The sequence below is a fragment of the Vanellus vanellus genome, assembly GCF_965231255.1.
Source record: "Vanellus vanellus genome assembly, chromosome: 3".
Taxonomy (NCBI): Eukaryota; Metazoa; Chordata; class Aves; order Charadriiformes; family Charadriidae; genus Vanellus; species Vanellus vanellus.
The window spans coordinates 79,397,951-79,413,989 of record NC_138907.1 but is presented as its reverse complement, the minus strand read 5'-3'; the positions used below and the strand labels follow the sequence as shown (position 1 = coordinate 79,413,989).

The window sequence follows — 16,039 nt, the reverse complement described above, 5'->3', positions numbered from 1 at the left end:
ATCACCCATTGATTGATAGAGCATTTGAGGCCCTGGAGTTTGTTGCTGCTAGTTTCTTCTATCTCCCACCATCGTCAGTTTTCATGTATAGCAGTTTCTTCCTGTTCTCCCACCGCTGAATGTCTCCAGATTCCTCTTTGGAGAACAGGTCTGCCTTTGAGGTGATGGTGGGCTCCCTGACACTCCTTATATCTGACTGATGAATTTTGAAGACGTGCCCTGCATCTTCACAGCTGTTCATACTGTTCCTGCAGCAGCAAGTGACACGGACAAATTATTTTTCCTGGATGTCGGTATTCAGAGGAAGGAGGCTTAAAACCCTCAGCTGCACGTCATCAGCCTTCTGCCATAGTACATGAGCACTATGTGCTATGTACTCGTACACGCTTCTCTATCCATTCTGATGGAGAAGTTTCTATAAGCGTTTCCTAATTCAATTCTTGTAAAATCATCAGGGTTAGTTTACACAATACAAATTATGGGCTGACTTTACCTGAAGGAAATGGGAGAGTCCTCATATGTGGTGTTCGCTTGGCCAAGTGGTGATGCTGTGACTGGGGACAGTTACCTCTTCTGCCAGCACTAATGAGGTCAGAAGAGGTCTTTTGCTCAATTCAAGGTTGCTTCTGCAGTGTAAGGGCTGCAAAGAATCTAGGCAGATGTCTTCAAAACTTGTTGGAGAGGTGTATTCAAATGTTAACCAACTCATTATCACCTTAATGAATTGGGATTTGTTTCCTAAACTCTGTAGGGAATTGCATGCATATAATTTATTCTGCCTATTCACTATTAAATTTTAATGTATGTCAGTCATAAGTAGTTAAGTTCTGTGTCTCAATTGCAGATGCTGTAGGCTGCTGTGTTTTTTGTTTTACCGAGCATTAAAGAACTATATACATGTTTGAAATGTGTTCTCCTTGTTTGGTGTATAACTTTTTTTGTCATTCGTATAGATACTCCTTTTTTAGTTAATTCCTTTTGAGATACCAAAATTTAAGTTGGGGATATGACTATGGAAAATGTCATTATAATGCTACATTGTATTGTTTTGAAAATTGTTACAAGTCTTTTAAAGCTTAATCAAAGATGTAACTTTGTATCACTTTGCCTCCTGTAGTCCAGCCAAACCGAAGAATGTAGAGCTGAATTTTAAAACACCTACGAATCAAGACAGTTTAGAAAGTGAGCAGGATACTCTTGAAAAACCAGTTAATAAAACTAACAGCAACATTGCCAACAAAATTTCCTTGTTTGAAAATAAATGCGCTAACCAGAGCCAGAGGCCTACTGACATCCCGGCTTCAAAAAATAGCACTGTACCAAGCACATTTGTTGGCAGAGCAAAGCTGAAATTTGGAAAACAACCTAAGGAAAATGAACAGCCTGATAAAACGTTAAATAAGCAAAGCAGTCGCCAGAAGTTGTTTGAGAATGGCGTACCAGAGAAAGAAAGCACTGCAGAATTAAAAGGCAAAAATGAAGAAGGCTCTGCCTCTTATGAGGATATTGGAAAGACAACAGAACTTAAAGTAAAAGCTGCAATATCCCTTTTTAACCAAAGCAGCAAAACTGATGCTAGTAGTGGCTCTCTGAAGCAACCTGATCCAGAATTAACCACAGTTAAAAGAGAAAGTTCACCTTTTAAACTGTCTTTATACTCGCCCAATAAAAGTGAAAATGCTCAAGATACTTCCTACCAAAGAAATAACACAAGCTCAGAATTCCACAAAAATGAAGAAAAGGTGCTGCCAAGCACAGAGGTTTTATCACCTTGCAGTGAAGGTAAATATCCTCTACCATCTCATCAGGTTTCTAGATCAGATTTTAAGAAGGTGGAAAATGGAGATAAAAAGGCAGATCTGGGAGAACTGAGCTTTGCAGCACTACAGTATGATGACAGCAGTCAAGACAGTGCATTGATATCAGAGCACAACATCAATACACAAAAGAGCCCAGGCAAAACTTGTAATGGATCTGCTGAAGATGACAGCATTTTTGATTCCCCATCCGACATGAAGAAATTTGCTGAAACAATAAAAAACTTGGACAGCTCCGTTTGTTTACCCCAGAAAAAGAAGAGGTCAAAGCTTCCCAAGTCCCCAGCACCCCACTTCGCAATGCCTCCCATTCATGAAGACAACTTAGAGAAAGTATTTGATCCTAGTGTATTTACTTTTGGTTTGGGACTGAGGAGGGAAAAATCACAGGATCTGTTACCGGCCCAACAAATTAAAATGCAAAGCCTGGAAACGATAGCCAGAGTCAGGCCCAAGCGTGCATCAACAGAGCAAAGTATCATATTCAAAGCCCTGCAATCATGTAATAAAGAGGAACCTGCCTTTCCTCAGGAAATAAACGGAAAAGAGAACACAGATGGTACAGATGGTGAAATTAAGAGATCACGGCTTGAAAAAAGCTCCCTCTTCTCAAGCTTGCTGTCTTCTACATCTAAAGAAAAGTTTTTTAATCCTTCTGTCACCTCACTAAACAACACCACAACAGCTTTTACAGCTGACTCCTTAGGGATGCCTCCTTTACAACAGGATGCTTCTGGGCCATTCGGCATGCCTCAAAAACCTGAGGTAATAAAGATCATTCATGAAAAGCAACCTTTTCCTTTTTTTTTTCCTACCTGCTGAATGACTGTTAATTTTGATTTTGTAATTCAGTCTCTTTCAGATATGAAGTTTCCAAGTTTTGTGGAGAAGTACATGCAAGCAGATAGTGCAAAAAAAGAACTAAGTTTACAAATGCATAATTATGGGAACCCTGAGAAAAGTTTTTCCAGCTGGTTAGGGACAAGCAGATATGAAGCAAATGTCCCCACTGGTTTATTAGATGTGGATGTAAGTATTGTGTTGTTTAAAATCTGTCTGGAGAGTTATCCAGCTTTTATATTTTTATAGACGATGTGTATACATTGTTTTGTTTTGTTTCCTCTCTTAGGGATATGCATAGGTTACAAATACATAAAGGTGAACGTAGGTGTAGTACCAGTTTCGTCTGATGTTGTCTACACGTGAAAATGAGATGGCCTCTATTAACATGGTTACGTTTCGTCATGGTGCCCTTATTTTGAGACTCTTCACAGATATGAATTGATATGAATTGAAAGTGTATGTTTGAATATGTCTTCATACTTGGTTTTGTATTATTTTGAAATGAATCTCATGCTAACTTTATTTTTTTTGTTGTAAATTAGTAGGATGCATTCTGTGAACTTCAGAAAACTTGTGCCTGCTTTTTCTATTGACAGTAATCTCTCTCCTCTTCCAGCAAGACATTCAGCCATTGCACTGTTACATGAGTAACAGGGGAGACTTTTTTTTAGCCCTCTGTTCCCAATATTCCCATGCATTTGATAGAAAATATATATTCTTTAAGAACACTTTAAGAAGTGGATAGTAGTGATTGTTGAAAGTGCTGCTGCAGTGGGGGACTGTTCCTTTGTCTGACTATGAGCATCTGTTCATCATGAGTGAAGGCAGACCTGTGTTTTCCCTTCAAGGCAACTTTACCCTGATATGGGAGGACTTTGCAATTTCTATTTTCAAAATGATGAACCAATGTCCAATAGTATAATAGAATGGTTTGTGTTGAAAGGGATCTTGAAGATCATCTAGTTCCAACCCCCCTGCCATTGGCAGGGACACCTTCCACTGGACCAGGTTGCTCAAAGCCTCATCCTACCTGGTCTTGGACACTTCCAGGGATGGGGCATCCACAGTTTCTCTGGGCAACCTGTTCCAGTGCCTCACCACCCTGACAGCGAAGAATTTCTTCCTTATATCTGTCTGAATCTACCCTCTTTCAGTTTAAAACTGTTACCCCTTGTCCTATCACTACATGCCCTTGTAAAAAGTCTCTCTCCAGCTTTCTTGTAGGCCCCCTTTAGGTGCTGGAAGGCCACAATAAGGTCTCCCCAGAGCCTTCTCTTTTTCAGGCTGAACAACCCCAACTCTCTCAGTCTGTCCTCATAGGAGAGGTGCTCCAGCCCTCGGATCATCTTTGTGGCCCTCCTCTGACCCACTCCAACAGGTCCATGTCTTTCCTATGTTGGGGGCCCAAGAACTGGACGCAGTACTCCAGGTGTGGTCTCACGAGAGCAGAGTAGAGGGGCAGAATCACCTCCCTTGACCTGCTGGCCACACTTCTTCTGATGCAGCCTAGGATGCAATTGACTTTCTGGGTAGCGAGCACACATTGGCAGCTCATGTTGAGCTTCTCATCAACTGACACCCTGACGTCCTTCTCCTCAGGGCTGCTATCAATACATTCTCTGCCCAGCCTGTATTTGTGCTTGGGATTGCCCCAACCCATGTGCAGGACCTTGCACTTGGCCTTGTTGAACCTCATGAAGTTCACACAGGCCCACTTCTCAAGCTTGTCCAGGTCCCTCTGGATGGTATCGCATCCCTCAGGTGTGTCAACTGCACCACTCAGCTTGGTGTCATCCATAAACTTGCTGAGCATGCCCTTGATCCTACTGTCTATGTCATCGATGAAGATATTAAATGGTACTGGCCCCAATACAGACCCCTGAGGAATGGTACTCGTCACTGGTCTCCACTTGGGCATTGAGCCGTTGACTGTAACTCTTTGAGTGCAGCCATCCAGCCAATTCCTTATCCACGAAGTGGTTTGTCCATCAAATCCATGTCTGTCCAATTTAGAGACAAGGATGTCGTGCGGGACAGTGTCAAATGCTTTGCACAAGTCCAGGTAGATGATGTCAGTTGCTCTTCCCTTGTCCACCATTGCTGTAACCCTGTTGTAGAAGGCCACCAGATTTGTAAGGCACTATTTGCCCTTAGTGAAGCCATGTTGGCTGTCACAAATCACCTCCTTATTTTCCATGTGCCTTAGCTTAGTTTCCAGATAGTATCTGCTATTTCTGTTTATGAGGGCCCTTACTGTTACCCGAGAGGAAAACTATAATCAGGAGATCTAAGAACCTGGGAAGAAATATGTTCCTCCGGAGTTTAATAGCCACATTAACGTGATCTGTGGAACTGAAGTAGCATATAAGAAGTTTGAGAAATACTTTTCCAAAGCTAATGGTCATCTGCTGTTACAGTTCTACTAAAGGGGGTGTGGGAGTAGTAGAAATAACTCCTTTCTTCTTCACCTTGCAGAAGGAAATGCATACTACCTTGCAATTTTGAGGATGTAGATTTTTCTTGCCTGGGAATTTTATTAATTAGCATGTGGATGAAAATTAGGGGGCTTATTTGCAGTGGTGTAGACTTAGGCTGCCAGTTAAAGAGGCTTTCTTACTCTGGATGGTCCTGCTTGGATTTCAAAACCTGAGTTTAAAGGTAAATGACTAGTACTGATTATTTCTTGCGACTTAAACTGTTGTCCCCGAGTGGGTTTCAATTTTCAGTAGAGTGTGGAGGCCTGATATGGCAAGGGAGTATGTACACACATAAGACTGCTGTTGAGAGAAGCCCATTAGGCTCCGTAGGGTTCCAGGACTTCTGCAGCACTGTTGCTGACTCTGAAGTGTCTTGCTCAAGTTAGACAGGAACTGAAAATGTTTGTGTGATGTGTACCTGCTGTGCATCTTCCACTGACTAAGAAAATGATGATGCAATGGCTAATGGGTAATGTGAAGGAAAAGAGTAAGGGCAGCCCAGAACAATGACTTTGGTATTCCTTAAAACACAGAGCAAGTTCTAACTGGAATTGAAGCACAGGCTAAAAAACCAGTCATGCTTCAATGTGTCTTGATGATGCCTACAAAAATCTGATGGTGGTTAGGAACTCTGTCCTGAGACCACTGCCTGCCCTGTGTGCTGAATAATGTGTTCTCATTAGTTCCTTGCATGTGTTGCTGGTTGTCTTAGGCTGCAACCTATTTAGGGGCAGGATCTGTTTGGGATTTTTTGTTTGTATGAATAGTTCCTAGAAGAGTGGGATCCTGTCCCAGAATGAGCTCTCCTGTCCTTGCTAGGAAACCAAATGCATAATTGCAATGCTTTCTTTATTTGTTTTACGATGATATAATGCAACCACAACTTTCCCATACATTCTGTATCATATAATTTACCACTGAGTTCAGCATTGGTTTAGGTTTTGTATACCTGAATGTGTTTTATTTGTTCTCAGCATTTTTAGTCTGTCACTTACTGCACAGTCTCTCATGCTTTTTGAAGAAACCTATCTTGTTACAAGCTGTTCAGCACAAAATTGATTATGCTAATTGGTTCATACATGTGTATGCCATCATGTCTCCTCAGTATCTTCATATATTCTTTGAAAATTATTTCATGCTTTAAGGTTACCAGACATTTTAACTTTCATTAATACATTTACCGTTGTAGAGTGTGTACTTTATTAATGCCAATTTTAAAGTAGTCTCTTGGTATGAAAGTCCTGGAATATATAGGAAGCTGATTAGAAGGATTTTAAAGCATTTCAAGTCTGAGGTTGGTTGGCTTCAGTGAGATGATAATTCAATTTAAAAAATAAACCAACCCAAGTGTGTAAATTTGTACATTTGTGGCAAGATACTGCTTTTCAAGAGGAAGAAGGAATGGAAGCAGTAAATAGGTATAGTTGAAATGTTACTAGCTTTTTACAATTCAAAGTAATTTTTGTTTTGTTTCACTAGCTCTTTTTTTTTATAGCTGAACATCTTTATTGAATATGCTTTTGATTTGGGTTTTTTTTGGTGACTTTTCTCTCCCCACTGTCTATTAGGCACTTTCAAGAAATGGACAAAGTAAAATCAATCCTAGACCTGGCAAGGTAAGATCAATTTTATGATCTTTAACTGTTCCTCTCTATATTTGAAGCATAGCAAGATAGAATTATATGTTTTGTTGATTTTGTTTTGTTTTGTTTTTATTTGGTTGGTTTTTAATACAGCTGGTGATATACTGTGACTCAGACTACCAAAAAAATGGTATTGAAGTTTTCCATGATGTTCTGGATTGCAGTTCTTGGGTTCTGTCACCAACAATTTTAGTTAAAGTCATCAGAGGATGGTAAGAGATTAAATTTTATGATTTATCATTGGTCTGTCCAAAAATCTTTAGAAACAGAACCAGCATGTAATTCACAGTAGGTCTGCTGTGCAAATGGCAATGTAATGTAGACACCTATGAGCAAGAAATTTGGCATTTTACCTCTGCAATAGGAAGTTCTGGGTTGGAAAACTTGTTTTGCTGACAAACTGAGTGAGTGTTACCATTTTGAGGGGTGCAATATTTCACCAGGTATAGGGGTGGGATGAAATGACAGATTCTGTCCAGCTATGCTGCCCTTTGACTCTTCTCTCCTTTATGGGTGCTTGCATAGTGTTTGGATTGGGCTAAAAGGCTAGCAAAGGATTTTAATGCCAGGTCTGTCAGAGGTTTGGATGCAGAAGATTAATTCCATGTCTAAAGGTATAAGGTGGTGCTGTAGAGATAATCGTTTCTCTGACGAGTCCAGAGGGAATTTTTATCTAAAAGCTAGATTGCCTGAGAGTGATTCAGAACAGGTTCATCTCCTACATTCTTTGTAGCATTAACAGAACAGCCATTATTAGCGTGGATAGCATGTCAAGTTAAGTTGTGGTCAGGCTATAATACAGTCAAATAGCAGGTTCTCAAAAGTAATGATCTGATAGTAAGCTGCAGAAACAAGGGCTAAGCTGCAGTAGGAGGTACTGTGAAGCACACTGATTGCTGTTTAGCTTCAGAAAATTGTAATGAAAATCTTTTGATCTGTGTGAATCAGGTTTTCTTTTGCAGCATGGACTAGAGGACTGGGTCCCCTTACCCCCATCCCCTTCAACTGAGAACTCTGGGGGAAGGTTTTATATTTGCAGATGGATATAATTTTTATCTAGTTAAATATTTGAACCCGCAGTTAAAAATAAAGTTGTGCTTGTCTTCTGAGCAGTCTTATCCTTTGGCATATCTATACCAGCCCCTGTGGAACTCCAGGCTGCTGTTCACAGGATCCAAGTAACTTGTCTGTTTATATGTGGCGCAGCAGTCTGCAGTGTCAACATTTTCTGACCTACAAATCGGTCCTGATTAGTATCTCATGCAAAAGTCTGATATTCATAGACAGTGGTCTTGCTGTCCCAAATCATCAATTTTAAAAGGTGAAGGAGTTTTTGATGAAATTAAGAAGTCAGCAGTGTAGGTATCTTTGTTTTTATCATTGCTTTTAAAAATATCATGGAGACCAGAAATGGCCTGCATCAGTGGCGTTGGGCGAATAAGCTGCATTGGGGTGGCAGGAAAGGTCTAGAAATAATACTTCTTGTGAAACGACTTGTTAAATGGGATCATGATTTTTGCAAATCACACTTGATAAAGCACCATTAAAAATGAGATTTTTTTTATTTTATTTTAAGCTGGATACTCTATGAGAAACCAAATTTTGAAGGCCCCTCTATTCCCCTCGAAGAAGGAGAGCTGGAACTCCCAGATATTTGGGGTGCAGGTACTTCTGAAGAGCAAAATGAATGCAAATCTCTAAAGCCTGCAGTGATTGGTTCAATAAGACATGTTGTTAAGGCAAGTAATAGAAGTAAAGAAAGTTTTATGTAGGTCTTAAACGTTTGGTGATGTTTTGTACTGATACAAAGAGCGATTGGTGTATTAGGACACAAGTGTAACATGGGTTGTAAATGCATTAAACAATCTTCCACATTGAATTTCTTGTTTAATCACAAAATAAATGTGGGGAGTTTTGCACAATAGGGATTATGGAAGGATAGGGCAGGAAGAAAACTTAGTGTTTTTCATTAGAAAAGCCTCCAAAATGCTGTGAACAGTGTATGCTTTTTAGCCTGATGAATCTTTCAGGAAAAACATCCCAGAAAACAATCAGTAATTCCACAGACTCATATTTTCAAAAGCATGCGTGGGGGGGGTTCTTTTTTTTTAAATATAAATCAAATTTACACTCAACATGAACTTTAGTGTCAAACACCAACCCTTGTTTTATACTCAAGAAACAGCCCTATGTGTGCAGACTTACCAGGGAGTTTCACGTGTGGTGGATCAGCCTTCCTACATGCACTTTTAACCTACTATTAAGTAGTTAACTTTGCAGGTTGCCTAAACAAGCATGAGCTATAGAGTTACTTGAGTAGGAAAGGAAAAAGAAGGAATATATATTGCTTATAACTACAATTCCTGTTTAAATTGCAGTTCTCTTCAAGAATGGCTTGCTTGGTGTTATGTTAGGATTTAATTTGCTAGAGGAGATGTTGACTGATGAAAGAAGATGCATTCCTAGATGGCAGAAAGTAAACAACGTAAATGTTGATTATAGATTGACTGACTGTCTTGGTCCAAACAGAGACAGGAAAACTGGCCTAGTTACACTTTTATTATAGGCATCTAATAGCAGTAGTAATTGACAAGAGGGGAAACAATTTAAAATAAACAGGTGTTTTGACACTAATTTAGTTATCTGCATTAATTATAGAACTTGCAGCACAGACTTAAGTGATTATGGCAATCTTCATTTTCCAGGATTACAGGGTTTGCCGAATTGATTTGTATACAGAACCTGAAGGCTTAGGAATCGTGACTTCCTTTTTTGACGACACTGAAGAAACAGGGGTGTTCGGCACCACTCAGAAGACTTGTTCTATCAAAGTACACTGGGGCACGTAAGTGCATAGTTCTGTATAAACGTGTACTGCTATGAAAGGAATTTGTTTTAAACCATTGGTTACACCTATCAGACATGCAAGCAGGTTATATTTATGCTAGTCCTATATTTTGGTAGTATTTGTTGACAGTAGCATTAGTACATCATTGTAATGCGTCAGTCTTAGAGAGGCTGACCTCTTAATATTTTGTGTTAGAGCCAGTTTTTCTTCTGCTTGCATGTAGTAAAGACAGAGTGACCCTTGTGTATTTGTACCACAGGAATGAGTTTGCCTCTCCTGCTTTTTCTCATTCAGGGAAACTTATCATAAGTGAGAGCGGAGGGATGAACTGTTGTGATAAGACCACATTTCCTACTTGCTTTCCTCTAAACTTGACTCATTGTACTAAAAGCAGAAAATTTTCAAGGCCTTGTGTTACAAAATAAGACTTACTGTCATGTGTGTACTCTGGAAAGCATTCTTGTATTTCACAGTGCATTTTAATCAGTGTTTTTATAGTGATGTTTAGGACGTGTTATGTCACCTGAAAATATCTAGCCACTGTGTTAGGAGTGTAATGTATGTCACGAACTAAGTAAGCTTTTATGAGCAAGGAGACCTCTAAGGAGCAATCCAGACACTGTACCAATGGTAGTTTTGATAACTAAATAAACGAATTTGTAAATTGGTACCGAAAATATGCCTGAAAGTGGTACTGGGAGAAGTATGCAGAAGAGGGAGGCTACTTTCAGAAAAAGTGAGAGAGTGATGTTGGGTCCTGCAGAACATTTTACAGGGTGTACAGACCTTCATTGTTACCTGTTGGCCTTGTTGTGTTTGGGCACTGGTAGCGTTTTCCTTGCTGCAAATGGTGTATTTAACTATCAAAAACTGCCCAACTAAAGACAAGTGTTCCATACCACTGCAAAGATATATTCAAATACGCCATATGATGGATGGGGCATTTTAGTTGTTCAGTAAAGGGTATTTTATCTGATTAAATCTTTACACCTTGAGTTTGGGAAAAAATGAAGGACTCGGTTATATAAGGAAATTTTAAGATGTCCAAGTAGTTGTTTCTCTGACAGGAGGTTATTTCTGTTGAACTGCAAGCTTAATCCAAATTCCATATCTGCCAAGAGTAATGAAATCGGATATGTTATTTGGAGGTTGAGTATTAATTGACTTCATCTACTTTTCCACTTTATTTCTGTCCCTCACTTAAAAGCATTCTGTAACAATGAAATTACAAAATTTTGGGAAAAGAAGCAGAGTCTGTGCACATCTCTCAGACTTCAGACTGGTCCTTGTTTTGCATCAGTGTGACAGTGTTTTTTGCACTAAATCTGTGTAAACTCTTCCAGTCTTTAATTTCTCTCTGTTGCATTTGGATCCCTTGAGAGAAAGCAGACTAATATTTGCATCAGGAAGCAAAACAGACAGTTGAAAAATAATCGTAGAATCATAGAATGATTTGGGTTGGAACGAACCTTAAAGATCATCTAGTTCCAACCCTCCTGCCATGCGCTGGGACACCTTCCACTAGACCAGGTTGCTAAAAGCCCCATCCAACCTGGCCTTTTTCAGATGTCAGTTCATTAGTGTAGCATAGAAGGAATTTGCTTCTGCCGATTGGTTGCATGAAAAATTCAATACATTGTTCCTTCTTTTTTTTTTGCATGTTGCAGGGGTTTTTCTTTCCTTTCGTTTACGGGCATATCATAGTTGACTGTATTGGCAGTTGAGGGAGGCTCTGATTCTGAGTCACCTTGCCATGTGGGTGTGGTTGTATCTTCTTAAGTTTTCCCAGTGTTCATGCTTAATTGGTGTTTACTAAAAGCTGCCAACAAAAATGAGTCAATGCACATTTATCTTCTGATTGTACTCGCTCCTTGGTCTTCCATGTGTTTAAATTCTTGCAGTGAAGTTGAGGGCTTATTGAGCATTGCAACCACAGGACACACAATATATCAAACGTTCAGCTATAGACAGCAATAAAACTAAAGCTCTTTGTTTGTTTCTTGGAATGGTATGTCTGCAGTGAAACCATACCAACTTATGTCAATTTACATCAGCTTGGAATCTGCCTTTTAAGCATGATAGAGTAGTGGATTAGTTTAATATCTTTCTGATATCACCAGTTTTATACATTATGATCCTTACATGATTAAAGGGTAGGCTGCATAAAGTGTTCTTGTTTGGTATGTGTGTTATACTGCTCCATGCTGCACTTTTGAGAGATCAGTAAATTAACTGGAAGAAATACGTTGCCATCCTTACGCAGAGATCAGCAGTATGTTTCTTTATTTCCAGTAAGTGATTACTGGCTAAGATTTTCTTGAAAAAGCTTTGAAAACCTACTGTTGCTGTCCCAGTCAGGAATTTTGAAAGTTATGTCTTTCAAAGCAGATTTATTAGCAGATACAAATCACGATAAAGTAAATTTCTAAGGATTTGTCAGGTTTTTTATGTATTAGTAAATAACACAAGTTTTGAATTCTCTATTGAACAGATTTTGCAACAAATCCAAGTCTAGGTTAGTAGAGATCTTTCAACTTCTTGAAAATAGGTTCTGCATATGTTAAAACTATTCTAAAAATAGTACAGAGTAAGCTTAAGTCTTGAAACTTCAGTCAAATTCTTAACTGTCTGTTCATTGTACTGTTTTGTTTGTTTTTTTTTTTTCCTGTTCAAATAAAACATATGCATTATTTGTGGTTTCTGCCCAGGCACAGAAGTTTGCCAGTATGCCAGCTTGTACTTGGCAATTTTGGTGGTAAAGAAACAAAGTTTTACGAAGGGTACAGTGATGTCTTTTCTAAAGTAAGCACATTGTCTTGTTCTTTACTGTTCAGAAATGTTCTGAGGTTTTTATCTTTTGCTCTCCTCTCTCTGTTACTTTAGATGGCTAATTTATGAAGAACCTGGGTTCCAGGGAGTCCCTTTAATGTTGGAGCCTGGTGAATATCCTAATTTAGCATTCTGGGAGAAGAAGGAAGCCTACATTAGGTCTATGAGGCCCCTGAAAATGGTAAAATACTGCTACTACTTGCAATTTACATGACCTATGTCTATCTGTTAGAAATTATGTGTTAAGGTGGCTAGATTTTTCAAGACTCACAAAAAAGTAACTCTTTAAAACCCAAAATTTTTAGTCTATAAAATTCTTGAACATTCAACATTTGATCAGATCCATTTCTGCCTTTAATCTGCCTTCTTATTTTTGCTTCTGTTCTTCAAGGAAGGTTTCATCTTAATTCTGTCTTGTTGTGAAGAGTTGATGACTCTTATAATTGCCTGTAAGTTGTTTGTTTTTTGTTTAACAGGGTGGTCGCAAAGTTGAATTCGGTGGAGAGCCAAAGGTAAAAGTCAACATTTATTTGATTGTCCAAAGGTATTTTATAACACATGAACTACACATAGAATCATAGAGTGGTTTAGGTTGGAAAGGACCTTGAAGATCAAGTTCCAACCCCCCTGCCATAGGCAGGGACACCTCCCACTAGACCAGGTTGCTCAAAGCCCTATCCAGCCTGGTCTTGAACACCTGCAAGGATGGAGCTTCCACTACTTCTCTGGGCAACCTGTTCCAGTGCCTCACCACCCTGACAGTGAAGAATTTCTTCCTTATATCTGTCTGAATCTACCTTCTTTCAGTTTAAAACTGTTACCCCTTGTCGTATCACTACATGCCCTTGTAAAAAGTCCTTCCCCAGCTCTCCTGTAGGCCCCCTTTAGGTACTGGAAGGCTGCAATAAGGTCTCCCCGGAGCCTTCTCTTCTCCAGGCTGAACAACCCCAACTCTCTCAGCCTGTCCTCATAGGAGAGGTGTTCCAGCCCCCTGATCATCTTCATGGCCCTCCTCTGGATCTGCTCCAGCAGGTCCATGTCCTTTCTATGTTGGTGGCTCCAGAGCTGGACGCAGTACTCCAGGTAGGGTCTCACCAGAGTAGAGTAGAGAGGCAGAATCACCTCCCTCGACCTGCTGGCCACACTTCTTCGGATGCAGCCCAGGATACGGTTGGCCTTCTGGGCTGCAATTGCACATTGCTGGTTCATGTTGAGCCTCTCATCAGTCAGCGATGGGTAGATAACTATGCCTTGATCATGTATCAACTACTGCTGGTTTAGGGGCTGGTCCTGCTGTATGTGACCACACCATGAAACTGCAATTTCTGTCATGTTTATGCACCCATCACGTACATATATGACAGTATCAACAGCTATCTGGATAATGCAGATGGGTAATGAACATTCAGACCCTCATGTTGCATCTCTAAGGGAAAGATGTCTTGAAAAGGATAGAGAGATCCCGCTAATTAGCTTCATAATCTAGACTTCTCCCTCTATGTGCCCATGCAAAAGAAACTTGCCAGAATTTATCATGGTCTCTGCAACTTTTCTTTTACTTCATTTCTGCTACAGGTAATCATTTATGAGAAGCCTTTCTTTGAAGGGAGACATGTGGAAATAGAATCAGAGATCTTTATGCTTGATGACAAGGAATCAGAAGAAAAGACCAGACTTCCATTTACATCAGTGGGATCCATGAAAGTACTGGGAGGAGTGTAAGTGTGGGAAAACGCCAGCAATATTTCCCCTTCTGCTGAAGTAGTAACTCCATAGGCTGGAAATTGCAGTGGACGAATTGAGTACCTGTTTATTTTCTCTGTTTTCCTTTGTTTTGGGTTTAAAGAGATGCCTGGGTTAAATTTGCAAATATTCAGAGCAAAAGAACAAATAACAGACATCTGTATGTGTTTCATATCAACATAGCAGTTGGCAGTAGTCCATTTTCACATGCAGACTCTGTTGTTGTTGCTGTTTAGTTGGGTTGCGTATGAGAAGCCCGGGTTTGAAGGCCATCAGTACTTGCTGGAAGAAGGAGCGTATCGGGATTGGACAGACTGGGGTGGCTATGATGAAGAGTTGCAGTCACTACGACCGATTGTTGGGGTGAGTTCCAAGAACACATAGTAAGCATCTCCTGAGTGCACTGAGATGTCCTGTTGCATTTTCCTTATGATGCTTCTCTTTGTTTTAACAGGACTTCACAAGCTCCCATATGATAATGTACAGTGAAAAAGACTTTGGATCAAAGGGTTCCAATATTAATGTGTTAGGAATTATTTCCAATTTGAAAGACACTGGATATGGGCTGAGGACACAGTCTATAAATGTGCTAAGTGGCGTGTAAGTGATATTTTTAATCGCTGTCTAATTTTAAATGTGCTATTCTTTTTAGAATTTGATAGTATTTGCAGATGTTTTTCAGCACTCTGACTTCTAGTGTCTGTGTGGTCTTCAGTTAAAATTTTCTGCCCCTGATTCCAGAATGTGAAAAGAAGTTTTTGTGAATATGTACAGTAAATCGGTTTTCTTCTCATGATAAGATCAGATGGTCCCAGGAAACGTTAACTTACTGATACATAAAGTATGAAAGTATGAGAGGACATTTCATCAGAGAGGTAGAAATAGCTTGTTCTTTTGGCTGTATTTTTTTCAGTGTTTCAACAGCAAAATGGTTATGGAACTACTTTCTAGTTTTGAAACTAATTTCTAGGCGGCTTGTGTTTGAGCAGAGGCAAGTTCCTTGCCCTTTCTCTCAGTTGTGTGTAAAATGGAGATAACTCTTACTATGCTCACTAAGACATTCTGATATTAAGGAGACTTTAACTGTTCTGAAAAGTAGCATCACTTTTGCAGTGAATCCTGTAGGTTAACACTGTTTTAGTACTGTGGCCTTGTTTGTTATTAGATTTGTTTTTAACACAGTGGTTCCCAAAACTTTGCATTGGCATGGTCATTAACAACTCTTACTCTTTGTGGCACATGTGTTGTTACACAGAGTTGATAAGTTGATAGACTTTGCTGTTTGATTTGTTCGGTACATCAATTGCAGATTGAGTTTCACAGCCTTGCAGTCTGCATCGAAGTATTTTGGAAATACAAACAAGTATTAGCAATCATGTCTCCAAATATACAAAATTACTTAAAGCAGTAGAACCAAGAGAGTATGAGATGTACAGTCCCTCTCCCTTCCTGGTATGCAGGTGACTTGCTGAAAGCTCAGCCTTACCCAGCCACACCCTAAATCTTTCTGTCTGTTATCTGTGTGATATCTCTGCCAGTTTTGTCTGGTTAAAGATTGCAGAACCAAGCTCGGTGCATTCCAGAGGAATGCTTTTAATTTGTATATGGATATGGTGCGACAGCAGTTTTTTTTTCTGCCTGGTGACCTTTGAAGCCACTGTGCCCTTTTGTCTTCTGTAATATGTAAGGGAGATTCATGGGAAAGAGTCAACTCTGAAGGCTGGGAAACAAATTGTGGGTTACCTATCACACCCTTTGTCTAGTTGTTCTAGTAAATGTGTCTGTTGCAGCTGAGATAGGAATCGTACTTGAGTTTGAGTATTCGAGTAATTAAGAGTG

General features: G+C 39.6%; 1 protein-coding gene across 1 annotated transcript in view; it reads left to right on the top strand.

Annotated features, from left to right (window-relative positions):
* Positions 1–16,039, top strand: part of CRYBG1 (crystallin beta-gamma domain containing 1) — a gene marked incomplete at its 5' end in the record, with an annotated part of 65,893 nt that overhangs the window by 28,543 nt on the left and 21,311 nt on the right. Inside the window, 11 exons of the mRNA XM_082481430.1 lie at positions 1,118–2,582; positions 2,670–2,846; positions 6,706–6,753; positions 6,874–6,992; positions 8,357–8,519; positions 9,486–9,625; positions 12,512–12,638; positions 12,934–12,969; positions 14,033–14,175; positions 14,437–14,563; positions 14,655–14,800. Of these exons, the coding sequence (XP_082337556.1) occupies positions 1,118–2,582; positions 2,670–2,846; positions 6,706–6,753; positions 6,874–6,992; positions 8,357–8,519; positions 9,486–9,625; positions 12,512–12,638; positions 12,934–12,969; positions 14,033–14,175; positions 14,437–14,563; positions 14,655–14,800 (2,691 nt within the window). The remainder of the gene's footprint in view (positions 1–1,117; positions 2,583–2,669; positions 2,847–6,705; positions 6,754–6,873; positions 6,993–8,356; positions 8,520–9,485; positions 9,626–12,511; positions 12,639–12,933; positions 12,970–14,032; positions 14,176–14,436; positions 14,564–14,654; positions 14,801–16,039) is intronic.